The sequence below is a fragment of the Hypanus sabinus genome, chromosome 21 (genome assembly GCF_030144855.1).
Source record: "Hypanus sabinus isolate sHypSab1 chromosome 21, sHypSab1.hap1, whole genome shotgun sequence".
Lineage (NCBI taxonomy): Eukaryota > Metazoa > Chordata > Chondrichthyes > Myliobatiformes > Dasyatidae > Hypanus > Hypanus sabinus.
This window is the reverse complement of record NC_082726.1, coordinates 19,975,788-20,003,289: the sequence shown is the minus strand read 5'-3', so window position 1 is coordinate 20,003,289 and position 27,502 is coordinate 19,975,788. Positions and strand designations below refer to the sequence as shown.

The 27,502-nt window shown below is 40.9% G+C and overlaps 1 protein-coding gene across 4 annotated transcripts in view; it reads left to right on the top strand.

The window, feature by feature from the left end:
* Positions 1–27,502, top strand: part of malt3 (MALT paracaspase 3) — a 134,249-nt gene that overhangs the window by 72,808 nt on the left and 33,939 nt on the right. For all 4 annotated transcript variants that reach the window (XM_059946129.1, XM_059946128.1, XM_059946132.1 and 1 more), the window contains 7 exons: positions 2,673–2,720; positions 3,760–3,813; positions 9,032–9,058; positions 13,796–13,999; positions 22,018–22,195; positions 23,685–23,759; positions 25,165–25,292. In XM_059946129.1, the coding sequence (XP_059802112.1) occupies positions 2,673–2,720; positions 3,760–3,813; positions 9,032–9,058; positions 13,796–13,999; positions 22,018–22,195; positions 23,685–23,759; positions 25,165–25,292 (714 nt within the window). The remainder of the gene's footprint in view (positions 1–2,672; positions 2,721–3,759; positions 3,814–9,031; positions 9,059–13,795; positions 14,000–22,017; positions 22,196–23,684; positions 23,760–25,164; positions 25,293–27,502) is intronic.

The window sequence follows — 27,502 nt, the reverse complement described above, 5'->3', positions numbered from 1 at the left end:
GAAATCTCTTCACTCGTAAGATGCTGAATCTGTGGATTTCTTAACCACAGAAGACAGTAGAAACCAAGTTGTGAATATTTTTAAGAAGATAGATTCCTAGGCACGGGGGTTGGGGGTGGGTGGGTGAGGAGAGCGCTGAAATATAATTTTGAGACAGTGGATCTCCCATATTGGTATCGAAAGAGCCACAAACCTGTTCCTGCACCTAGTTTCTACGTTCCTAATGTCCTTGCTAAAAAAGCATGAGCTGGACTTTATCTAAAAGTCTTCTTGTACATTACTGGAGTACATGTTCATTCTTACTGGCACTAAAGTCTAGAAATTAGACCTATTTACACCCAAATCTTGTGTGTAACTTTCAAATAAAGATGTTGTTAATATGATTGGCCTATTTCAGTAGGGAATCTAATCATAGGCAAAGTGCACTGGTCATTTCTGGGTTCAGCTGAATCTAACAAGCTCCCTGGCATTATTCACACGTGCAGTGAGATCATCTAGCACCCCAGAGGTTTGGCCTCCCCAACAGAAAATGGAACAATGAAGTGCAAACCATGACTGGTGTTTTTAACTCAAAATAGAAGGGGGAAATCCAACACTAATTTGTTAACCATGCATGAATTATGGTGCTGTGACTGGACATTGATATTTTGCTCTCTGATCATACCTTCTTCTTTGCTGCACTGCTTGTGCGGGCTGTCAGTGATGTGTCAGAGTGCTTATTGGAACTCCTCACTACAGGCATATGTAGTGCAGTCTCTGTGAGAATGATAAACCAGGCTTCATGGTAATTTGGGGGAAACTGCATGCACAAGATCAATTGCTATCTTAACCTACTGTACTTTGGATGCCATACAGAGTGCTTATTAGGGCACTGACGTATCTCCCAGTTGCTAGTCAGTTTGGGTATAACAAGCATCTGGTGATTTTTGAGTATCCACACGCAGTAATTTAATAAAGGAGAAGTGAAATCTATCCTTACAACTTATTTCTGTGCTAAATATCACCATTTTCCCCAATTTGTAGGGTCTTTGACTGGATACTTAAACTAAATTCAGCACCCATCCAGTGTGTTGAAAATTGGTGGACTCTAACATTTAAAATAGTGAAAGTTCTGTGCAAAGATGCCTGATGCCCATTATAACCAGGGTGTGTGCATTCTGTAAAATTGTTTCAAAAGTGTGGGATCTTTGCCATTCAACATTAATAGAGTTTTCAGCACAGATCCAGGTGCTTTGGTCCATATGTCCATGCTGACTATCGAGTATTTATCAACATTTCATAAACACAAGAAAGTTTAGAGGTGCTGGAAATCCAGGACTCTGTCCTGAAGAAGGGTCTTGGCCCAAAACATTAACTATCTTCTCATTTCCATAGATGCTGCCTGACTTGCTGAGTTCCTCCAGCACTGTGTGTGTGTGTGTGTGTGTGTGTGTGTGTGTGTGTGTGTGTGTATAACACTTTAATTGGCTTTGTGATTCATGTGCTTGTCTAGATCCTTTTAAATTGTGTGACAGTCTCTCCCTCACCTCAGTTAGTGCATTTCAGATTTCAATCACCCTCTGGGTGAAAAAATACTTACGTCTCCCTTCTAAGCCTCGTATCCTTTACCCCAAACATGCGTACGATGGCTAGTTTCATACAGATTCATGCTTGTTTTATTCATAGACTGTGTATTTTTATGCCATTCCTGGAAGTGAATGTCACAAATAGAGTCAGCATCATCACCCATACTCAGCTGCTCGCATGAGAGCAATGAAGAGTCACATTGAACAGCTATAGTGCAAGTGGGCCCTTTGCCATTCAATGTCAACGGAGTGCAGTTGCCCACCTGCACTAATCTAGTTTTTCATATTTACTGCTCATTACACTGTTGACGTTGAAGGCCCTCCACCTCTGCCTGTCCATACAATCACATTGCTGGTTCTGTAACATTTTTTGACTAGTAAGGGTTGTTAGCCCTGAGCTGAACCCTGGAACTTGGAGAGCCGGTGGGCCACTCTTAGTCTGTCCTCTGCCTTTTGACCAGATGGCATGGGTGACCCTACCACGAGCCAAAGCACAAGGCCCTGACTCCAGCCAACATAGCTCTCTGGGTCACTGAGGCATGCAAACCTCCAAACCCTGTGACAAGATCGTGGTCCTGTTGGAGGTAATCCAATTTACAAATGCTTTAGTTGTCCCGTTGAGTAAAGACTTTCAGAGTGTTGACACAGTGATGAGTAATGAATGCGATGTGAAACTGTTAACCAAGTCTGTATCCTAGAATGGCTTTTCCTGTGTTGTATGTGAGTTAAAGCCATTGAGCCATGTAGCACTGAGACAGGCCCTTTGGCCCAACCTGTCCATGCAAACCGTGATTTCCATCTACATTGTGTCACTTGCCAGCATTTGGCCCATATCCATCCAAAGCTTTCCTATCCCTGTACTTGTCCAGATGTTTTTTTAAGGTTGTTAATGGACCTGTCTAAACCACTTTCTCTGTCAGCTCAACCTATGTGCTGACTACCATCGAGAGAAAAGGTTGCCCCTCAGAATCCCATTAAATCACTTAAAGATATGCCCTAAGAAGATGTTGCTGATGCCTTGTTCTGTATTTTCTTTATCGCTGTGGGTATTTATGTAAATAATTTCCAAGGTTTTTATTAGAATATATCATGTTATTTCCCATGCAGTGGAAAACATCAGCGTTCCATTACCACTACCTTCCCGAAGAGTGAAGAGTAAGTACTAAACTTCCTTTAAATATTTTTTAATAGATACTGGCAAAAATGCAAATGAAACTTTTCTAAATTGGATACTTTGGGGAGTAAATTCAACCTGGTCTATTTGGCACAAGTTGACTGTCAGTCATTTGATAGTGTTTCTACAATGTGTCTGGTTGCAGCTTTTCTGCTGTAGAACTGTAACTCATGGAATTAAGAACTTACAACTGAGTGGTACAGTAGCTGCAGTTAGTGGAATTGCTGCCTCACACCTCTGTTGACCGAGGTTCAATACTGGTTTATAATGTTATCTGTGTATTTGTACATTCTCCCTACATTGGGATGGGTTTCCTCCCACATCCCAAACACGTACAGATCAGGAGGTTAATTGGCCACTGCAGAATCTGAGGGTAGAGCTGATAGAAATGAGTAAAAAAATAGGTTGGAATAGGAAGAATTGCTGGGGGGAACAGAATTGCTCTATGAGCTGGCATTGACTTGATGAGCCAAGTGACTTCCCTCCATGTCATCAGGAAATATGGAGTTGTCTAACTTGCTTCATTCAGATTTCCTGTATACAGCACGGAGAGTAGAGGGCCATTCCAGTGGTCTTAGGGTGGAGTAAAAATATGTGAACTGGAACATTTGTGTGCAATATTCGGTCCTTAATTAGCTCTGCAATTCAGTTTAGATCTAATTACATTTTTAATTGTTTAACTCTCTGCCCTAACAAAAATGCATCAATATTCTTGAAATGTTCATTTATTTACCAGCACTAACATGTTCTGAAGAGAACTCCACTAACCCTTTGTGAAAAAATGCTACCTGATGTAAGCGTGACTGCCTAAGGTTAGGTTGCTAGTCCTGGATTTCCCCCCACTGCAGGAAGCAAACTTTCTCTCTCTACCTATCCAAGCAAATCATGTTAAACAGTTCCTGTATTCATCTCTAGATCTACAGTATGTTCAAGGGAGCATGCTGATACTTTTGTGTATAGTTTGTTTAAGAAGTCTGAGGTTATTTTGAAATGTAGTGACGTGCAATTAATCATTTTCAGGTCCGTGTGAAGGGAAGACAGCAGGAAGTTCCACACCAGTCTGCTTGACGCCAGGTAGGAGAAAGTACTTGACGTGGTCTTCACCTTTTCCCGCTTGTGTGTGGGTGTGAATTGAGAAAGGCAAGTTCATCAAGCAGGTTCCAGCAAAATAGGTGATGTAATGCTAAAGGCATTCCCAAGCTTCAAACTACAAGCTCTGTGAAAACATCTGGGTATCAGGGAACATGAAACTTGATTGTTTTTAATTGTTGTTTGTAACTTAATTGACACATTCAGAGTTTTTAATGTCTATGCAAATCCTTGATTTGCATACTAATACTGTGAGTCAGATAAAACCAGGAAGCCCCAATTCTTTTGTGACCTATCCTTCTATCCTGTATCAACATTTCTGTATAACTTTTTGAAAGAATTGCATACTGAAACCTTGCATTTCTGAGTCAGACCACAATTGATGCTAGCCTCTTCTTGCAATCAAAAGGATTGACCTGCTCCTACCTGGCCTAGGTCCTAAAAACCTTTTGATAGCAGGTAATGGATGTTAAGTTGGATCTCATCAGTTCTGGGAGGACAGAAATCTGCCATCTCACACAATGAGCTGGTCAGCAGTCCGAGAACAAGTTGCCAGCAAGCCAGGAGATGGGGCCAGGCATGAGGGAAAAGCCTATCATGGACTGATTTTTTTTAGGCCAGCACAAAAGAAGACCCTTTGGGCCTTCTCTACCACTCAGTAGGATTGCTGGTAATTTTGTTCCCATCCAGGGACCATAGCTTCTGGGGAAAATTGGAGAAGATCCGAAGGAGGTTCATGAAAATATTCCAGAATTGAACAGCTTGTCATATGGAGAACATTTGATGGCTCTGGCCTGTATTCACAAGAATTCAGAAGAATTCTGCTCCTATTTCTTATGGTCTTATTCCCCATTGTTCAAACTGTCAATCTTAGTTAATAATTAATAACAGAATTCCAAATATCTAGTCCTCTTAGTGAAGAACTTCTTACTTGTCTCAGTTGCACTGTCTTTGTGCCCACCAAAAAAAAATTAAAATAATAAAGAAGGTATTTTTGTAAAGTGATAGCACAGGTTGTTTGTTGCTGGAAAGAGACAGACAAGACAAGCTCCACCACGACTGTGCCTCAAAACTACACTTAAGAATAATGTATAGTAGTTTAACTGGCCATTGTAAATTGCCCCTTGTGCAGGTGGATGCTGGACAAATCAGGAGGAGTTCATGGATATATGACAACAAATGGGTTGTAGTGAAATAATGGAGCTGGTGGGATAGCTGTGAGTGCCAACATGCATTTGAAGGGTTGAAATGTATGTCATAAGATAAATATTTTAAAAATAGTTAGAATTAGCATCTTCAGCTACATACATTAATGAATTCCTGAATGTTTCAGAATAACCAAATGGAATATCATCAACATTTTGCTTGAGGCTATTGGAACAGAAACCGGGCAGCACAACTAGTCTTAAGACTAAAGACAAGGGATTCCGCAGATGCTGAAAATCTTGAGGAACACACACAAAATACTAGAGAAATTCAGAAAGTGAGGCAGTGTCTATGGAGGGAAATGGGGAGTTGTATCAAGTTGGGACCCTTCACCAGGACTGGAGAGGAAGGGGGCAGAAGGTGGAATAAGAAGATGGGGGGAGGGGAAGGAGTACAAGCTGACAGGTGATTGGTGAAACCATGTGAGGGGGGAGCGTTGGTGGGTGGGGAAAGGAGATGTGGTTAAAAAGCTGTGGGGGTGATAGTTGGAGGAGGTTAAGGACTGAAAAAGAATCTGCCAAGAGAGGACAGTGAACTGTGGAAAAAAGGGTAGGAGGAGGGTTTCCAAAGGGAGGTGATGGACAGGTGAGGAGAAGAGAAGGGGTGAGATAGTGGCCAGAATAAGGAATGAAAAAGGGGAAATAAGGAAAGGAAAGGGGGAGGGGGTGTAATCACTGGAGGATGGCAAAATCAAGGTTCATACCATCAAGTTGGAGGCTGCCCAGATAGAGTATGAGATGTTGCTCCTCAAGCCTGAGCTTAGTGTCATCAGTTTTAAGACTGCTGCTGTTTCTGGCAAGAGTATATGTGAACTGCTCATACTTTGTGTTTTTGACCAGCTGCCAAGCTTTCACTTCTCCCACATTCCATAAAACTTGCAGGTGGTTCAGTTTTCAGAGATTCGTTGAACAAATGCTTACTGTGGTGTCAGGTTTTTTTTACCTTGAGCACGAACAAGGCCTGTTTATAAGACCATAACATATAAGAGCAGAGTCAGGCCATGCGGCCCATCGAGTCCACTCTGCTATTCTGTCATGACGAATTTATTATCCCTCCCAACCCCATTTTCCAGCTTTCTCCCTGCAACTTTTCATGACCTGATTAATCAAGAACCAATCAACCTCCACAGATATTCCTAGTGACTTGGCCTCCACAATTGTTGAATATACTTGGCAGTGTATTCAACAGATTCACCACCCTCTGGCCAAAGAATTGTTTCCCTCATCTCTCTTCTAAAGGATGTCCTTATATTCTGAGGCATGCCCCCTGGTCCTAGACTCCCCCACTATCGGCAACCTCCTTTGCACATCCACACTGTCTACACCTTTCAATATTTGATAGGTCTCAATGATATATTCCCCCTCCCCCCAGTCTTCTAAACTCCGAGTGCAGGACAAGAGCTATCAAACACTCCTCATGTTAACCGTTTCATTCCTAGGATCATACTCATGAACTTCTGGACTCTCTCCAATCCCACCACATCTTTTCTTAGATAAATGCCCTAAAACTGCTCACACTACTCCAAGTACAATCTAAACAATGTCTTAGAAAGCCTTTTTTGCTTTAGTATTGTAGTCCTCTTGAAATGAATGCTGACATTGCCACCAACTCAACCTGCAAGTTTACCTTTATAGAATCCTACATGAGGACTCCTGCCTTATTCCACCTCTGACTGTTGAATTTTCTCCCATTTAGAAAATAGTCCACACTTCTATTCTTTCTGCCAAAGTGCATGACCATGTGCTTCCCTACTCAATACACCATCTGTCTTTGCAACACCCTATTTCTCGTACCCTACCACCTATCTCCATATCACTCACAAACTAGGCCAAAAAGCCATCAATTCTTTTATCCAAATCATTGACATATAATGTTGAAAAGAAGTGGGCCCAACACCAACCCTTGTGGATACCACTGGTCACCAACAGCCAACTAGAAAAGGCCCCTTTTATTCCCACTCTTTGCCTTCTGCCAGTCAGCCAATCTTCTAGTCATGCCAGAACCTTTTCAGTAATACCATGAGCTTTGACCTTGTTAAGCAGCCTCACATTTGGCATCTTGTTAAAGACCTTCTGAAAATCAACGTAAACAACGTTCACTGAGACTCCTTTGTCTATCCTGCCTGTTAATTCCTCAAAGAATTCCAAAGGATTTGTCAGCAAGATTTCCCCTCGAGAAAACCTTGTTGACTTTGGCCTATTTTATCATGTGCCTCCAAGTATCCCGAAACCTCAAATTTAATGATAGACTCCAACGTTTTTCCAACCACTGAGGTCAGGCTAACTGGACTATAATTCTCTTTCTTCTGCCTCCCTCCCTTCTTAAAGAGTGGAGTGACGTTTGCAGTTTTCCAGTCCTCTGGAATCATTGCAGAATCCAGTGATTCTTGAAAGATCATTATTAATGCTTGCACAATCTCTTCAGCCACCTCTTTCAGAACCCTGTGGCGTACTACATTCAGACTTTTCAGTTCCCAAGCACTTTCTCCTTAGTTATAACAATGACACTCACTTCCGCCCCCTGGCGCTGTCGCAGTTCTGGAATCCTGCTAGTGTCTTCAACAGTGAAGACTGACACAAAATACTTACTAAGTTCATCTGCTATTTCTTTGTCCTCCATTACGACCTCTCCAGTGTCATTTCCTAGAGGTCTGATCCCTCATCTCTCTTTTACACTTCAAATATTTGGAAAAAAATACATTTTATATCCTTTATATTATTGGCTAGCTTACCTTCATATTTCATCTTTTCTCTTTTTATGGCTTTTTCAGTTGCCTTCTGTTGGTTTTTAAAAGCTTCCCAATCCTCTACCTTCCCACTAATATAGCCTCTCATTTTCTCTGTCTTTTGCCCTCATGCTGTCTTTGACTTCCTTTGCCAGCCATGGTTGTCTCATCCTCCCTCAAGAGCACTTCATCTTTGGGATGTATTTTTCTCGTGCCTTTCGAATCTCCCGCTAGAAACTCCAGCCATTACTGTTCTGCCATCATTCTTGCTAGTGTCTTATTCCAGTCAACTAGTTCCTGTCTTCTGTCTCTGTAATATTCTTTTACTCCGCAGTAATACTAATACATCTAATTTTATCTTTGCTTTCTCAAACTGCTGGGTGAATTCTATCATATTCAGATAACTGCCTCTTAAACATTCCTTTACCTTAAGTTCCCTAATCAAATCTGGTTCTTTATGTAACACCCAATCCAGAATTGCTGTTCCTCTAGTGCAGGAGTTCCCAACTTGGGGTCCAGAAACCCCTTTCTTAATGGTATTGGTCCACAGCAAAAAAATGGTTGTGAACCCCTGTTTAACCACAAGCTGCTCGAGAAGGCAATCTCATAAATGTCCTACAAATGACCTCTCTTGGGATCCAGTACCAACCTGTTTTCCCCAATCTAAATGCATATTGAAATCCCCATGATTAAAGTTCAAAGTAAATTTATTATCAAAGTACATATCTGTCACTACAAATAACCCTGAGATTCATTTTCTTGCAAACATACTCAGTAAATCCATAATAGAATAATATCCATGATAGGGTCAAAGAAAGACCGCACCAGCTTGGATGTTCAACCAGTGTGCAGAAAGCAAACTGACTATTGCAACGCTGCCCTATTTGCATGCCTTTTCTATGTCCTGTTGTAATTTGTAGCCCACATGCAGGCTACTATTCAGAAACCTGTATGTAACTCCCATCGTGGTCTGTTTACCTTTGTAGTTTCTTAACTCCACCCACGAGGATTCGACATCTTCCAATCCTATGTCACCTCTTCCTAAGGATTTGATTTCTTTTTTTAACCAATAGACCCACCCCACCTGGCTCTGTCTACCTGCTATGTTTTTCTTAGAGTGTGTATCCTTAGATGTTAAGCTGCCAACTTGTGTTCTTTCAGCCACAACTCAGATATGCCCACAATATCAGTGATCTGGCATTAACGTTCTTTTAGTCTTGACAGGAAGAGATATCTTTGTTCTTATGTATTTTTTTCTCTGTTCCTTTCCAGCCACACATCGAGATGTCAGACTGTGCGGTATGTCATTAATCATTTGTCTTCGCATTTGGGTTTTTGTGTCAAAGTTTTCATGACAGTGTCACAGCACGAGATTTTCCATTATCAGGATCAGATTACTCAATGACTCATATGAAAAATCTTCTAATATTTCTGCTCCTGATCTATTTAATTAATATTCACAACACTGAAGCGGATGCTTGTGCTCTGCACGTTCCTCCTAACAGGGAAGCAGTTTAGCTGACGTAAAGGTCTAGGAGATGGACAGAATCATGTGAGAATGAGAGCAACCACACTTCCACAGTATTCATTTCTGCCATGTGGTTGGTGGTGGAGGACTGTCATCCTGTGATGTGCCCTTAAGAGATGATAGGTCTTCACTGTTGGTTATCCTATCTGTTTAAGTGGCATTAATGTGCCTGATTTTCTGTTCTGCTGGTGCATATTTTGATGGTTGCGTAAAGATAAGGACCCTGAGGTTTCCTGATTTTGTACTAAAACATCACCACTAGTTTAAAACAGACACAATCACCCTGCAGGGGTTCCATTTATTGGCTACTTCTCATGTATTTCCTTTGTTATGCTATCAGGACTTCTCCCTTAGTACCTTTCCCAATTTGACTCAATTGTTAATCAATTTGAGAACTGTAAGGTGAGACCTGGGGAGCCGTAGCCCCATTAATATTCTCATCTCTGAATCAGTAATGCTGTGTTGAAGTCTCACTCCCACCCTTGAACACAAAATCTAGGTTTACATTCATTGAGAAAGTGCCAAGTTTTGAGTGAGACATTCCACTACTGGCTATACTAAAAAGATCCCATTAGACATGTTCCGTCACTAATACTCATCCCTGCTATTCTCTCTCACATGCGCATTGTTAATCTACCAGCTAGCACAGGTCATAAAAAAAACTTGCAGACAGACAGCACCCGAGGTGGGAACTGTACCTGGGTTCTACCTGTCATACTCATCACCAGGTGATTTAAGGGACCTTGTTCCTTGCAAGTTAATTGCTGTGTTTTCTACATTACAGTAACATCACTTTGAAATATCTTAGAGTCATGACAGATGCTATATACAATACTGTGCAAAAGTCTTCGGCACATATATATATAGGTAGGGTGCCTTGGACTTTTACACGGTACTGTATTTGTCATCATGGAGCAGAGAGCGAGTTTGTAAGTCCAGTGGAGGCAAAAAGGTGTTGGAAATGCTGAGGGTGGAGCACCCACCACGGGAGGGGTGTGGGGCAGGTTGCGGAGGAGTGCCAGGGGTGGGTTGACGCAGGTTCAGACACATCCAGCTTTGAGAAACCTGGCAAGGTCATTTGATTCCAAACAATTGGTTATTGATCATTAATTGGTTTATTGATGATTACAAAATGTCTCTCTGGTGCCTCCCACTCCCTTCCCTCTCCCTGCCCCCTTCCCACTCTCCATCCACAATAGAGACCCATATCAAAATCAGGTTTATCATCACTCACATCTGTCATGAAATCTGTGTTTGTTTTTTCAGCAACAGTACCATGTAATATTTAAAATTACAGTACTGTGCAAAAGTCTTTGGCACCCTAGCTATATACGGTATATGTGCCTAAGACTTTTGCACAGTACTGTACACAAGAATTTGTAAGTGCCTTGGCCCATGAAGTCTACTCTGTCATTCAATTAGATCTTGGATGATCTACCGATAATCTTAATTCTGCATTCCTACCTCCCTGGTAATCTTTCATCCCATAATTTATGAAGAAGCCGTATAGAACTGTTTTAAGATTATTCAAAGACTGCACTGAGACACAACACACAGTAAATAAAGAGTGTTTAAAACAAATGGCCGATGCCTTTATTGCAGTTGTAAACCAACATACACTAGTGGCCAGTTCATTAGTTACACCTGTGCACCTGCTCGTTAATGCAAATATCTTAATTGGCCAATCATGTGGCAGCAATCAAATGCATAAATGCGTGCAAACATGGTCAGGAAGTTCAGTTGTTCTTCAGAATGGGGAAGAAATTTGATCTAAGTGACTTTGTGGAATGATTGTTGGTGCAAAGTAGGATGGTTTGAGTCTCTGGAGGTTACGGAGAATGGTGTGAAAAGCAGAGGCATCCCGCGAGCAGTCGTTCTGTGGGTGAAAACGTCTTGTTGCTGAGTGACGTCAGAGGAGAGTGGCCAGTGGTTCAAGCTGACAGGAAGGCGACGGTAACTGATATAACCACACGTTACAACAGTGCTGAGCACAAGAGCATCTCTGAATGCACAACACGTCGACCCTGGAGGTGGATGAGCTGCAGCAGCAGAAGAGCACAAGCACACAGAAATACACTGTAACCACTTTATTAGGTAGCTCCTGTACTACGTGTATCTCCCCTGATAGTCTCTTATCCCATTGCGTATGAAAACTCTACAACTGCCCTAACAGTATTCAAAGACTCTTCTCTGAAATGTCTCATACTGTAAATAAAGAGCATTTATAGGAAAACGTTCAGTTCCTTTATCGCAGTCATAAACTAACATAATTTACTAGAGCCGTTTCATTAATTAAATGGGGCTCAGGACTAGTAAATTACTTTTCATATAGTTGATAAAAAAAATACAAGCAGAGATAATCAAAAGGAAACAGGGAACTAGAGTCAAGGCATTGAGAATAAAAGGATAACATTTCAGCAGAGTGCAGGAGTGATGAGGTCAATAAGCTGTTAGTCGCTGCTATATCACGTCTGATTGAATGAAAGAGTCTACATTTGACACAGCTTTCACAACTAACAGGATTGGTGTACTCATTGTAGTATCCACACCATAGATGATCAGAAAGAAAGGGTTAAATTGTGGCCGCTATAAGATGCTTTCTCCCCTATATCGTCAGTATCATCAGGGTACCAAGTATTTTGTGTTTGAAGTTCCATTTTGAGGTTGGACTTGTGGTTCACCTGTGCAGATGGTGATTGTAGAGGAGATATTGTTATCTGAACTGACTGGGGTTTGTATGTAAGGACATCGAGGATCCGGTTGCACAAGGAGCCACTGAGGCCCCGGTGTTGGACCTTATTGATTAGTTTTTAGAGTACGTTGTTGTTAAATGCAGAGCTGTAGGTAATGAAGAGCATTCTAATGTATGCATCTTCACTGTCTAGATGTTCCAAAGTTGAGTGAAGAGACACAGAAATGGCATTTGCTGTTGGCCTTTTGTGATGCTAGGCAAATTGGAGCAGATCCAGGTTGCTTCATCACCAATCTCTCAAAACACGTCATCTCTGTGGATGTAAGTGCTACTGGATAATAGTCATTGAGGCAGGTTACCACATTCTTCTTGGGCACCGGTATAATTGAAGCCCACTTGAAGCAGGTGGGTACCTTGGACTGCCAAAATGAGAGGTTAAGGGTATCAGTGAACACACCAGCTAGTTGATCAGCAGATGTCTTTAGTACGCGGCCAGTTACCCCATCTGGGCCAGATGCTCTCTGTGGGTTCACTCTCCTGAAGGATGCTCTCATGTCATCCTCAGAGGCTGAAATCACAGGGTTGTTGGGTGTCGTAGGAGTTTGTAAAGGTGCTTCCATCTTCTGTTGGTCAAAGTGAGCATAAAAGGCATTGAGCTCATCTGGGAGCAAAACCTTGTTGTCACTTGCTGTATGTTGCTTGGTTTTGCTTTGTAGATGGTGATAGCATTCAAGCCCTGCCACAGCTGTCATGCATCCTTCCGTGATTCAAGTTTGGTCTGGAGTTGCCATTTAGCATGTGAGGTGGCTTTCCGGTGGTCGTCGCTGGATCTCCTGTACTTCCCTTGATTGCCAGACCTGGACACTGGTGTTTGCAGATCTCTTGGATTATTGAGCTTCTGGTTGGGGAAAACGCTGAATGATTTTATGTGACACACTCATCCATAAGGGTCTTTGTAAAGTCCATAACAACCGTGGCATTTTCATTCAGATCCTCTGATGTGTCCTTCAGCATGCACAGACTCAAAGCAGTCCCATAGCTGCTCCTCGTGACCACCTCATTGTCCTCACCTCTGATGCCTTGCTCTTTAACCTCTGCCTGTGTGCGGGGAAGAGGAGGACAGCCAGATGATCAGAATCCCCGAAATCCATGCTAGGTATGGAATGGTAGCCGTTCTTGATCATAGTGAAACAGTGATTGATAGTGTTGGGACCCTTGGTGCTGCAGGTGATATGTTGATGGTAATTGCGCAGAGATGAGATCTCTTCAAGCAAGTCTGATTGAGGTCCCTAATAATGATGTGAAAGGCTTCACGCTGGTCAGGTTTCCACTTGTCCCATCTGGAGTGCGACTGTTAACAGGATGGGACAGCAGACAGCAGTTGAGAACTAACCAATCAGGAGGGATGGACTATGGGGGTATGAATAACACTGGACTAGACATGCTTAGACATCATTCTGGATGAAGATGGCAATGTTTGCCATGGGAATGTCAGTTAAAATTGATACCTGTACCTGGCTGGAAACCCAGGAAAACTTTATTCCTCTCTAATGTTTTCTATTGAGGAATAATTCCCTACACTACTTTATATTTTGCCTTGTAATCTTTCACACAAACCAGAAAGGATACATTTTATTGTTTTATTGTTTCATCTGAAAATCTAGCAGACTTTAGACTGAGTTTGGTACTTAAATCTGTGAATTGAGTACTTCTTCTGATTCAAAGTAGTAAGCTGCTCCATCCCTCAGACTTTGATTTTCTCTGCCTAGTAGTTTTTACAGCACCAATCCAACATTATTTTCTCCTTGTATTTCAGCAACTGACAAAGTGGCGTTGCTGATTGGGAATATGAACTATGTAAATCATCCTAAGCTGGTAGCGACCATGATGGATGTTTTTGAACTGTCAAATCTTCTGCAGCAGTTGGACTTCCGGGTAGTTTCCCTGCTGGACTTGACCAAAGAGGAGATGCAAAGTGCAGTCAAACAGTTCCTCCAACTGCTGGACAGCGGTGTCTATGGTGAGTGATCATGAGGGAGCCATGCACTCAGTTGCTATGTGTGATCCACATCAGCAAGAAAAATGTTTAACATTTCCTCATCCTGTGAATTTCAATTTGTCAGAATTATTTTGCTGCTTGTTCCAGTTCATGTCCTGTGGTTTATAAACTGTTTTAATTACTGGGAACTCTCTGCTTCGAGGAGTAGTCTCTAGTCTTCCTTATGTTTAAAAGTCTCTATGTATTAGTCTACTGTATATTCATATGAGTCTTCATGTATTCATACATTAATGGTTTCTGATCTTCAGGAATGGTTTCAAAACAAGTATTTACCTTTTCTGAACACTTGTTTTCAACCACAACGAGAAAATATAGACAGTAATATAGATTTGCGGGGCAGCTCTGTAGCATAGTTGTTAACACTGCACTTTATGGTACCCGTGACCCAGGTTCATTTCCTGCCGTTGTGCACTCCAGTTTCCTCCCATAGTCCAAAGACTCACCGGTTGGTGGATTAATTGGTCATTGTAAATCGTGCCCTGATCAGGGTGGGATTAAATTGTGGGATTGCTGGGCAGCACGACTTGGTGCAGGAAGGGCCAATTCTGCACTGTTTCCTCAATAAATAAATAAATACATACATACATAATAAAGAAATAAACTATGTAAACTATATCAAATTTCATTACACCCTATAGCTTTGAGATTAATATTTGCTTTTAATAAAGAGGAAGTAAAGGCTAATTAATGAGAGCATGTCTTCATTTATAGTGCAGTGGGGATCAGGAGTGGTACTGAGTTAATTTTCAGCCCATAATAATACTACAAAAATTTCAATTGCAGCTTTAAAACTCAGTTACGTTTTGAAGCAAAAGTGCAGTTTCTAATTACTGTTAACGTACAGGTACAATGGGCTGATTGGCCTCCTTTTGCGCTGTAATTCTCTCTGATGCTGTGTTGAAATCAATGAGGATGACTGATCGTGCTGCTGGGCATTGACAATTTGCATATTTAGGATTGTCTCGCCTGGTATCTGTATCCAGACTGATGACAGTGAATGGAGTTTAAACTTTAGCTCTTCATTCAGAATGGTGGGTGTTTGGGAGAGTGGGCGGGATGTGTGAGTAGGTGTCAGAATCTAGTGTTTATGTATCTTTTCATCAGAGCCGTCAGTTTCTTAAATTAAATGACCTAAAGACCTTATTAAAATAGCACTTGGGAATGCCAACTGAATGGATTAACCATGCATATAATAACACTCTAGATTAGTAATTCTCAGTAACCAATATTCAGGGAAGAGGACACAGAGTGAGAAGACTAGCTAGCTGAGAGGTTGGCCTTCAGTACAGGATACATTTTGAACATCCAAGCACAATTTCCATTGGTGGTTGTAGGCAGATGAATGGCTCAATGTATCGGCCTTTCGTCCCTTGTATACTTCACTAGAACTGCAAGAATTTTTTTCCCTCATGTTCTTATTTCAAGTAACACTGATTCCTGCTCATAAAAAACAACTGCCTTGTTAAGGAACAGCAGTTCACCTCAGAGAAGATAAGTGTCTTTGAAATCATGCCAATTAGTTCTCTTTGGAGCAGGAACGTAACATTCTTTTAGTCCTTTCTACGTCTAGGGTGAGAATCAGATTTACTATCACTAATTTGTATCACATGAAATTCGTTGTTTTAAGGCAGCAGTACAAGGGAAAGGCATAAAATCACCATGTTATAAAAATGGTTAAGTTGTGCAAAAAAAAAGGAATAATGTGTTAGTGTTTGTGAGTCCATGGAAGTGTGGGTCTTGTGGCTCCTGTACCACCTTTCCCATGGTAGTAATGGTAAGGGGGCTTGTTATGGATGGAGAGGGTCCTTTGTGATGGATGCAAACTTGTTGAAGATGTTCTTGATTTGGGGGGGGAGGGGTTGTGCCTGTGATGGAGCTGGCTGAGTCTACAACCATCTGTAGCCTCTTGTGATCCTGCACAATGGAGTCTCCTTACCAGGCTGTGATTCAACTGTATCAGTTCACTTGTAAAAATTTGTAAGAGTCTTTGGTGACATACTGAATCTCCTCAAATTCCTAATGAAGTAATACCTTCTTCATGATTGAATTGTATTTTTGGCAAGGTCAAGTTGTCCCTGATCTGGTGGGCCTTACATTCAGACACAGGGCTGAAAATTTCCAGGACTTGAAAGTGAATGGCACGTCCTTTGCTAGTATTCATTGCAATCTGAATGTGTAGAGGATGAATGGATGTGAACCGTGAAACAGTGAGACCCTGTAATTCAAACTTTTCTGTTTCTGAAGTGTATGTTCGTAGCTGTGCTAGGACATCGCCATCGGTAAATAAGCACAGGCTACTGGCAGATCTTGACTCTGAGGTAAAACAACAAATACTAATGTGTCACCCAATTCTAGCTCATTTTGATTGGCTGCAGAGAGGTAGGAGGCACCAGATTGTCTCATTCCGGATGCTTCCTATTTCCAGAATGTAATACAACAGTGAGAACAACTATTTATATAGAGTCTTTGATGACGTATCACATTGCAAAACAATTCTCAGGAACATTATCTGGCAAAATATTGTGATGTTCACAGTGGAATATGAGGCAACTTTAATTTAATAAATTTGTTTTTATAGCTCCTTTGTGCTTTCAGAAGTCCAAGTTGTTTATTGTCATTGTCATGTATAATCTGGGTATAAATTAGCCTTTTACAGCAGCAGTTCATTACAAACATAACAAATGAAAATTTCATAAACTTAAATTATATATAATTTGCACAACACAATAAACAAAAATAATGTGACATCAGTTCAAGTTGAGGGAAATATAATTGTAACTTTTCATACGGATGATGTCCATAGTACATTACAATGGGATAAAAGTGTAAATATGAAAAAAGAAACATGAAAATAAATGGCAGAAAGATGTTAGTTATAAGCAAGGTTAAACAAATAGCTTTTGAGCTGGTGTTTAAAAGTGTCGACTGAGTCTGAATCCCCTATAATGTTAGGCATTGAATTCCACGGTTTAGGAGTGTTGTTCGAAAAAAGCTGACCTGCCAATTGTCTTTTGAATGAGATTGTTTAAATTTAAGAAACTGGCAGAAGAAGACCTGAGAGCTCGAGCTGGATTATGAAAGGAAAAACAATTCTGTGATGTGCTCTGGTCCCAGACCATTAAGAGCTTTAAAAACAAGTAAGAGACTTTAAAATCAATTCTAAAAGATACGGGAGTATCTAGTATGCGAGTAATACATTCCCTCATCCTGTTTTTGGTTAAAAGTCTAGCAGCCACATTCTGAAGGAATTGAAGTTTCTCAGTAGATTGCTTTGGAAGGCTAGTAAAAAGGGCATTGCAGTAATCTAGTCTATTCAGTATAAAGGTGTAAGTTAGTTTTTCAGCAGAAAACTGAAATAGAACCCAAATTAGGAATTTTCAGAATGGTTCAACAACTTGATGACAGTGGGGGTGTACAGGATGAAATGGATAGACTTAAGAGACAAATGGCATGAGTAATGCCTTATACTTTCATGATATCATTAAAGTCAGAATGAACATATTTCAGCTGACTTGCATCATCTGCTCTCTGTGGTGTGTGTGTGTGAATGTGTTAAATGGTTTAAGACCTCAGCAGTCCACAAGTGGTTGTAATTGACAGTTTTAGTATAATTGGAAAATTACAATTTGTCATTTAGCATTATTTGCATAAAAGTTATCTCTGTACCTGCATTGCCTCCCTATACTTCCCCACCATCGTCATTTCCATCACCCACTGTGCTGTTCTCATATCCCACCTGGTCTGCGTGACCTATGTAAATGTGATCTGAACTCCTAACAATACATCACAATGTTTACCTTCTTGGCTTCCAATGTCCATCCCCATGCACACATAAATCACCACCACAACCGCATCAATTGTAGCTCAGAGTTTAGTTGGAAATGCTACACAATAAAGTCAAAAGTAAATTATTATCAAAGTATATATATGTTTATTTATTTAGTTAGTTAGTGATACAGTGTGGAATAGGCCCTTCGAGGCATGCCACCCAGCCCAATTAACCCAATCTAATCAAGGGACAATTTACAATGACCAATTAACCTATCTGGTATGTCTTTGGGCTGTGGGGGGAAACTGGGGGACCCAGAGAAAACCCACACATTCCACAGGAAAGACGTACAGAGACTCCTTACGTAATGGCGCAGAATTGAACTCCTAACTCTGGAATGCCCCAAGCTGTAATAGCATTGCGCTAACCGCTGTGCTACCGTATCATCGTATGCTCCCCACCGATTCACTTTCCCGCAGGAATGTTTAACAATTAAAACAAGCATCTTCCATGAGTAGTGCGGCCAAATGCAGTCAAGCTGCAGAGATATTGTGCCCTTTATAGGGCAGCTACTTGTAATGAATGCATGGTGTGCACCAAGTGTCCCATGTCTGTTTTAAAGCTGAACTTTCAAATCCCATTTCTGAGAATTGAGCACAAAATCTAGGCTAATTTGCTGGTGCAGCATTAAACAGTTGTGGCGTGGTATGTGGGTTCAATAATAAACCACGGTTCTGTCTATTGTTTGAGATGCAGAAGATCCCTCTGTATTACGGCGAATAAAGATGGTGAATTCTTCACTGATATCCGGGCCAATATTTATGCTTCAGCTAGTTTCATGAAGGTAAATTATTTGGCCATTAACAAGAGCAAACACACAAGATGCTGGAGGACCTCAGTAAGTCAGGCAGCATCTGTGGAAAGAAATAAACAGTAGACTTTTCAGACTGAGGAGAATCCTGCTGACCGTGTACTGGTTCCTCCTTGCTGCAGTGTTCTATTGGCCTGTATTTTGTGCTAAAAACTTTGAAGTTTAACTTGAATCCAGTTTTCCATGGAAGTGTTGAAAGCTAAGCTAATATCCACTATATTTAAACAAAGAAACAACCATCAATTTCTTGATTGCTGCTTCACGAACAGAAGGTCAAAGATGAACTCAGGATTAATTCTGTGAGGCTTTGATTCTAGTTAGCTCAAAGTGAGGTTCCGAGAAGCAGGAAGCTGTGGCATTGAGACCCTTTCCAAGACTCCCATCTACTAAATGTTTATCCTTGTTTTGCTGTGTCATCTTTGTGACATGTTCAGCCAGATTTATGGCACAGGCTGCTCAGTTAAAGAGTTTATGACAAACAGCCCATTAACCACACTTCCAAGATATGAACACATAACTCTCTATGTATAGCAATGTACGCAATGGAAAATGAGAAAAACAGATGGAGGAGCTTTGGTACAGACCTTGAGGTGACTTTCCAAGAAGTCTATGAACTGAGTCATGGTCTAAAATTATAATACTGATGTGTTGATATTAATCTATAGATTAGAAATGGAGACTGCCCACAGGTTCTCAAATTGTCATGGTAAGTTGGTGGTTGACATTTGGTAAGGAATCATGTGAAGAAAGAAGTGTCTAATAAAGTGCACAGGAGGGGATGGAAAGAGGTAATTGGCCAAAAAAGCACACAGGTGTCATTGCATCCATTTTCAAAGCTAAATATGTGAAAATGGATAAGATTGATATTTACTTTTCTCACCTTCTGGACATCCCAAACCATTTTACATCCATTAAATTCCTTAGAAAGCATCACTCATGATGAAATTGAGATTGTAGCAGCAAATTGGAATATAATGTGATTCTATACCTGAACAAAGCAAGTGCAAAGCACCTACGAAATTTCAGATTATTTCAATACATTGGATGTGCTACAGAAATGAACATACATGGTTCCCAAATAGTACCACCTTTTCGTCAATTTTTATTCACAGATGGGATGTGTATATTGCTGGGCAATCTACCATTTTGTTGTCCATTCCTTGAATCATGAAGATTGGTTGATAATTTCAGAGTCTGATAAAGATTCACCCTCATGCAGATAAGACACATTGTCAAATATGTGCTGAACCCCATTCTGCTTCCAGTTAGACTTGCCTCATCCACAGAGTAAGCCCGCCGTAGATGAACAATTGAAAAAATAAACTGTGGCCTCTCTTCCTTCGCCCCGCCATTTCATCCCTGATAAGAGAGATCATGGCACAAAGAGAGCTTAAAGCACAAAATATTCTTCAACCAGCTTAGTTGGTTGTCTTCTTCCTCCTGCTGTGATAGGCTGGTAAGGTTTGCAGGAATAAGTTTGTCTCACACTATGGCAGCTTGCCTTTGAAAATGGTGATGGGGAAGAATTTTAAGTAGTGTCAGCAATGATAATTTTATGTAAACTTGGCAAATTAATCAGGTTTTAGCTATTAGTAGACAACAACTATTTCAAGAAAGCGTAACTTGCCCAAGGAGTGCACCCTGTCCATTTCCTCCATTCATTGTCAGCATTGGCGTCAGCTGAATAATGGATAGAAGAGGCGGCAGCAGCCTGTGTCGGCAGTGGAGTGTACTATTTCTGGCTTGCTGGAGTTTCACCTCCGTGTTTGGTAACAGGGATGTAGTGAAGGAGACAGGCACGGAGGAAGAGAAGGAGCCCTGTATTATTTCTGCAGACACCACTGGGAGATACAAAGATTAGGTCCATTAAGAGGGTAGACACATTATTGGCATTAAAACAACTTTTATAGGTAAAATTTCCAGATCATGTATGCATGGAATTACATTTTATATACAGCAAAGAAAAAGCTAAGCTGCCCAAGTTTTTTACACCACTTCTGATGATTCACAAAAGCCATCTCTAACCTTATTTATGAGCATAACTCCTCACTCTCAGTCATGGGCTTCTTGTTTCAGGGATGTCTGTGAAGAGTATGATTTTCAGGTTATATACTGTATGCATTCTCTGATATTAAATAAACCTTTGACCCAAGTTCCCTGAAAATGTATTCATTTTCTTTTAGCAAGACACCTGTGCTGGTGGCCCAGGACCTTTCAGACTTCAGGACAGTTGCAATTGGATGTTAAAGCAGTGCTGGCATCATGTACATGCAAAGTTTTTGGTTACTTTTTTTTGACCTTCAGTGACCTGTCTCAGTTCTAAAATCTATAAACACTTCCATAAATTACTTGAGGCTCTGTATAAAACTGTGAGAGTTCCAAGGTATATAGTTCTGATCAGGATGCCAAGACTGTACATACAGCCAGTGGCAGCCAGTTCAGGTGAATACAGGCCCCAAGCTGCTTTGCTAGGTGGAAGCTGGATAAACTCGTGTGTTAGTAAAGAATAAGTTATACCTGGGAAGATGGGTGAAATTATGCCTGAATTAAGTATTAGTGACCCTGGTTTTGAAATCTCTTATCACCACTGCAAATCCTTCAGAAAGTGATAAGATCTTCCTTTTGCTTAATATCTGATCAACTACTGAATAAGTTATGTAACTACCACAGGGCAAGTGACAAATGGTTTGACCATTTTTTTGCAGTAAATAACAATCGATGAAATTCCAAAAAATATTGGAAGTTAGAAGTTGTTAACATAATTTAATGAAGTGGTCTGACCTTGTTCTAATACATCACTATTTAATGTCATTGCGAAAGTGGTAAAAATATGTTATACTCCATCATTATAATCTGGAGCAGGAGTTCCCAACCTGGCATAAAAAAAGGATGGGAATTCCTGATCTGGAGTACACATTGATGCTGTATTTATACAGATGATACAATACTCACCTGAGGCTGAGGAAATAATAAGGATGAAAGCAGAGCACTGTATGGAACCCTCTTTCCCTGTCTTCCCCCCATATCCCCAAATCCACTGTCTAACATTTCACTCTCTAAATCTCTCTGTCTGCATATCACATAGTTACATTGGAATCCCAACACCTACCTTAAATTTATTATCAAGAAGCAGTGTTACCAACTTGAATTATGGCTGCTTTTAAATTGGACAGGAATACTTACTGGACACTGCGTCATATGTCTGAGTTGCTGAAGATTTTGAAATTATTTTTAAAACTGGCAAGTTAGGGAGATGATAGAGGATATCCAAAGATGGTGGTTCTTATGGGTTGATATCAGTAAATGGTTTATATATATTTTCTGGTTTTCGTTCAACAGCTCTCTTTTACTATGCTGGGCATGGCTATGAATGCACAGGCCGGAATTACATGGTGCCCGTCAATGCTCCAAATCCGTACAAGCCAGAGAACTGCATCAATGTCCAGAAAATCCTGTGCAGGATGCAAGAGAGGAACACAGCCCTCAATGTCCTCCTACTGGATATGTGCAGGAAATGGTATGGCTGCAGTTCCTCTTCTTTCTCTGTCCTACGTGCCTCACATAAGCTATGTATGCAGTCAGGTTCCCTCATTCAACAAAATAGTGGAAGAAGCAATGCGTGCACATGAGAACAGAAGTTTATAAAATCATAAGAGACGCGGATAAGATGGATTGGTGAGTGTAACTGGAGGGCATAGGCTGAAGGTGAGAGAAGAATGATTTAAAGGGTATCTGAGGGGCAAGGTTTTTTACACAGAGGTAGGTAGGTATTTGGAACCAGCTGCCAAAGGAAATACTGGTGGTGGACAATTACAGCATTTAAAAGATATTTAGACAGTACATGGATAGGAAAGGTTTAGAGGGATATGTGCCAAATTCAGACAGCATGACCAGCATGGTCAAAGTTGGGCCGAAGGCTAAAGGGATCCTATGCTGTGTAAATCTATAACACAGTGAAGATTAAAATCACACTGAATGAATTATCTTATTATTCTTTTTAAAACATAGAACTCAGATTAGCTACAATATTATTCATAAATACCCATATGGCTAATATCTAATATGGTGGATACCACTGTAAAATGATTTGTGACATGAATCTTCCCCACAATATCAGGACAATTGCATGAAGTCCATGCCTCTGTATAATGAGAATGGTGCTGCAGTATCGTTATTTTGCCTTCGGAACTGGGGACTCATAAAAGAAGAAATCATCCTACCATCCTGATTGCTTGGGGGGTGGGTTTGTTATCCTACATCTCTCATTCATTCATCCCCTTTTTTCACCCAAAATCAGAATCTGGTTTTAACACCACCAGCATACATCGTGAAATTTGCTGATTTGCAGCAGCAGTGCATTGTGATACGCGGTGTAAGTGAAATTACATCTGCTGTGGATCTATTTTAGTGATGGGTAAATCGCAGAAGCTGATTCTAGCCATGACCAACCCCTTAAAGCACTTCATCACAGTAAATGTGAGTGCCAATGGGCAATAGTCCATGTGACAGCTCACCGTGGTCATGGCCATTTTTGTTTGCCCTTTTGAAGCAGGTGGGAACATCTGAACTGCAGCAGTGAGAGATAGGAGATGTCCTTGAACAATCCCACCAGCTGGTGGGCACAGGATTTCAGTGCCCTACCAAGTGCACCATCGGGGCCTGACGCCTTGTGAGGATTCATCATTTTGTAAGACGTTTGGTGGTTGGCCTCTGAGACAGATATTACAAAGTCACCGGATGCTGCAGGGCTTCACACAGATGTAGTTTTATTCTCCCTTTCAAAGTGCATAAAAGGCATTGAGCGTTATTGAACAGTAAAGAAAGATCACCCATTATACCACCAGACCCTTATTTGGTGCCATCACCCACCCATTATAAGCCCTTGCAGCAAAAACTTGCCCCCTCCCCTGGCTGCAATTTTGAGTTCAGCCACTCTACTGTGTTAGAAACATTAACACATTTGAGAGACTCCAGTTATTCCAGTGAATCCTACATTTATTTTCCAGGTATAATCAGGATTACCTTCCCTCAGGTCTACAGCCACTTGCTCCCACAGGGAATATCGTTTATGGATATGCAACGTGAGTATTCTCCCAGTTCCTTTCTGGGTATGAAGTCACTCTTTTTTTCTCTTTGTTTACTCTATTTTACTTGCACTTTTTCCTCTCTCAGTCGCACTCTGTCTTGCATTCTTAGCCCTCCCCCCCCCCACCCCCATCAGCTTCGGAATGCAGCCACAGAAAGTTCTCCCTCTTCACAGAGTGTGACATTTAGAACTGAAGAAGACTGCAGAATTAATTGTGCCTAAAGTCACCATGTTCTTTGACTCAAATTTATTCATTTATCTTTCACCATTAGCACCCTGTCCCCTCAGTTGCCAAGGCTTCAAGTTCTGAAATTCTTTTCTGAAACCTATAGGCCTCTCTCCCACTCTTCAAAACCTGACACTATGATCCAGTGTTAACAAGAGTATTGTTAAAAAGTAATTATTTTACTATGGGAAATGTGGTATCCCGGTTTTACATTGAAATGTTCCACAGGCGATTAAGTGATATTGTCTAGTTTATCAAATTGAATGAAATTTTTAGGACACGGGAACTATTCCTGATCTTCTTTGAAATAGCATTTGAAATACCTGATTTAGAGTAAAAATGGGGCTTGATTCTATCTGATCTTATTACTTCAAGTTTCGGAGTGGCACTTGAACCCAAAACCTTCTGAGTCACAAGACAAAAGCTCTGTGACTCAGTGACAAGTTAGACAAGGTATCGGAGGAAAGCTGACATCTGTAGAACAGTACTAGTCAATGGAAACTGCTGATTAATCTCAGGTATGGTTGAGTAACTATGCTTGCATTCATGAGACTTCATAGAAAATCCTTTATGTCTTAGGTGATACAGATCAATATTTTCCTCTGGCTTAGATCAAAAGACATCAGTCACACCAGTGATCAAAGTAGTTTCTCAACAAGAAAATGTACTCAAAGATCAGACAAAACTGCAGATGCTGTCGATGTGAAATAAAAACGGAAAATAGTTTAATGCTCAACAGGTCAGACAGTATGTGTAGAAGGAGAAATATAGTTGACATTTCCAGTTTTTGATGAAGAGTCTTCAACATGAAATGTCAGCTCTGCTGTGCTGTCCACAAATACTGCCTGACCTGCTGAATGTTTTCAGCATTTTTAGTTGTTTGACTAAAATACATTCATTCTGCTTCCTCTTTTTACCAACAAATAAAATCTGTATGCATCTGTTAAAATTATCGAGGTCAGACATCCACCAATAACATCAATCTAGTTGTTGTCTAGTCACAATTGTTACCTTCCTGTGTTAGCGGCTAATGTGTTGACAACTCTACTGTAGAAGCACAAGTAGCCTGTCAAGAGATAAGAAGATAAAAGAAGGACAAATGGAAGAAGATATCAGACCAAACTGAAAACAGTGAGGAAAAACTTAACTCTTTTAACCCGCACTGTAATTGCAGGTGTGAAGATGCAGAAGCCTATGAGGTACAAGATGGTGAACGCAGCTCAGGAATCTTTATGAAGTATCTTAAGAGGCATATTCTCAAAAAAGAGAAAGTCACTCAGATTTTGGAGAATGTCTCTGAGGGTAAGTCAGGTCCTTCCCTTCAAGGAAACTCATTGCATCTCTATTAATGATGTGCTGCTTATTCATGGGTTGTGTTTGTTGGAATCCAATTATCTCTGTCCAAAGATATTAAATCAGAAATTCTTCAATATCTGTTGGACCAGCTGCCTTTATAGAAGAGGATAGAAGTGGGGATATTCACCAATGGTTGCATTACATTAGTTCCGTTCATTAGTCCTTTGAAAATCAAGCAAAGATGTCCATGTACAACAAGTTCAAGGCAACTTTCAGGCTTGAGCTGAAAGTAATTACTCACATTCATATCATACAAGTGAAAATGATTGAAAATCTCCAACAAAGGGGGAATCAAACCACCTTGACATTCAAAGGCTATACTGTCCCTAAAACCCCACTATCAAGCATGACCAGACCACCCACCTAAATGCTGTGAATGAAAGAGTAGATTAATGAATTGGTATTCTGCAGTGAATGAGTCATGTCTTAATTCCCCAAAGCCTTTTCATCATCTACTATGCATAACCAGAAAATGATAAGGTGTTCTTCATCTTATTGGAAGGATATACAGTAACTTTACGGTAATTATAATAATTTTATATCTTTTCACTGTACAGTTGCCACAGAGCAACAAGTTTCACATTTAAAACATTGATAATAAATCTGATTCTGATTGCGTAATTCTAATGAGACTCAAAGGTCAACAGGATGCTGAAAATGTAACCATGATAATCTATTACCATACATATTCCCTCCATTGCTAGTGTATATCGCAATGTGTATCATCGTTAGAAAGCACTGTAAGTAACATCTGACTAAAACTGTAACTGTAACTCCAGAAGCTGTGACATTTACCATCGAGTAAGGCAAAGGCAGAATATATAGGAATACTGCTGTATTAAAACATTCTCTCTGCTTTATGAAGGTGACCTATAAGTTTGTGGCCTAAGGTAGAATGAGTCAATTTTATAAAACCTATCACATTTATTTTTCAACATAGTCCCCTCCTACATTTACACACTTAGTCCAGCGATCGTGGAACATATGGATCTTGGACCTCCAGAAAGTGTCCACAGGCGGGTGATTGATAAGTCTGTGGCCTAAGGTAGAAGGAGATGAGTTATACAGCTCTCATTACATGCACATGCAGTTCAACTCTTTGAGTGATTATGCAGAAAGTTTGAAGTTAATAACATCTCCTTCTACCTTAGGCCACAAACTTATCAATCACTCCTGCTGCAGACATTTTCTGGAGGTCCAAGATCCGTATGCTCCACGACCGCTGGACTAAGTGTGTAAATGTAGGAGGGGACAATGTTGAGAAATAGGTTTTCTAAGATTGACTCTTTCTACCTTAGGCCACAAACTTATCAGTCACTCCTCGTATGTATTATTCTGGTTCAGAAATATATGGCTGTTCTTTTGTAATGGAGTCCAGATCCTGAAGTACAGCTGCCACACTCCCAACACGACAGCACTGTTAGAGTATTGTCAGATAGTTCAATGGTTCTATATAATATCAGAGAATGTATACAATAAACAACCTGAAATTTTTTGCTACTTGCAGACATCCAAGAAAAAAGAAAGAGTATCCCCAAGAATGAGTGATAGTAAAAATGTTGGAACCCCGAAGCCCCCTTCTTCCCCCTCCCATGCATAAGCAGCCGGGAAGCGCCCATCCTCCCCCTCCTCCACTGATTTCAGCACCCACCGCCCTCCAAGCACGCAATAGCAAAGCCCCCAAAGACAGACCGTGGTATGCAGTACAGCAAAAGCTAATTGTTCACCCGACGTGCCAGAGGCTTTCCCTCTTCCTCCCCCACCCCTCCCCCCGCATAAAGTGAGAGGGAGGACTGACATAACAAAACAACTCACTGATTACGGTGTTAAAGTCTGCTGTGTCACTTTTACTCCGAGCGTTTGGACTCGAGAATGGGCAGCAAACTCCCCCCCTCCACCAGGTTGTACTGCAGATCATGGTCTCTCTTTTGGGCTTTGCTATTGCGTGCTTGGTGGGTGCTGATGAGAGAGAGAGAGAGAGAGAGAGACAAAGAAAACGCGTTTTCCAGCCCGCCTCTTTCAGCCGGTCAGTGAGCCCCAGGTGTGGGACCCAATGCCATAAAGAACTGCAGTTTGAGTGCAGCTGTAGATCAAGGATTCTGACAGAACTCCATTCACCTTGAAAAGGGAAAATAAAAACATTAGAGGGAAGAAAT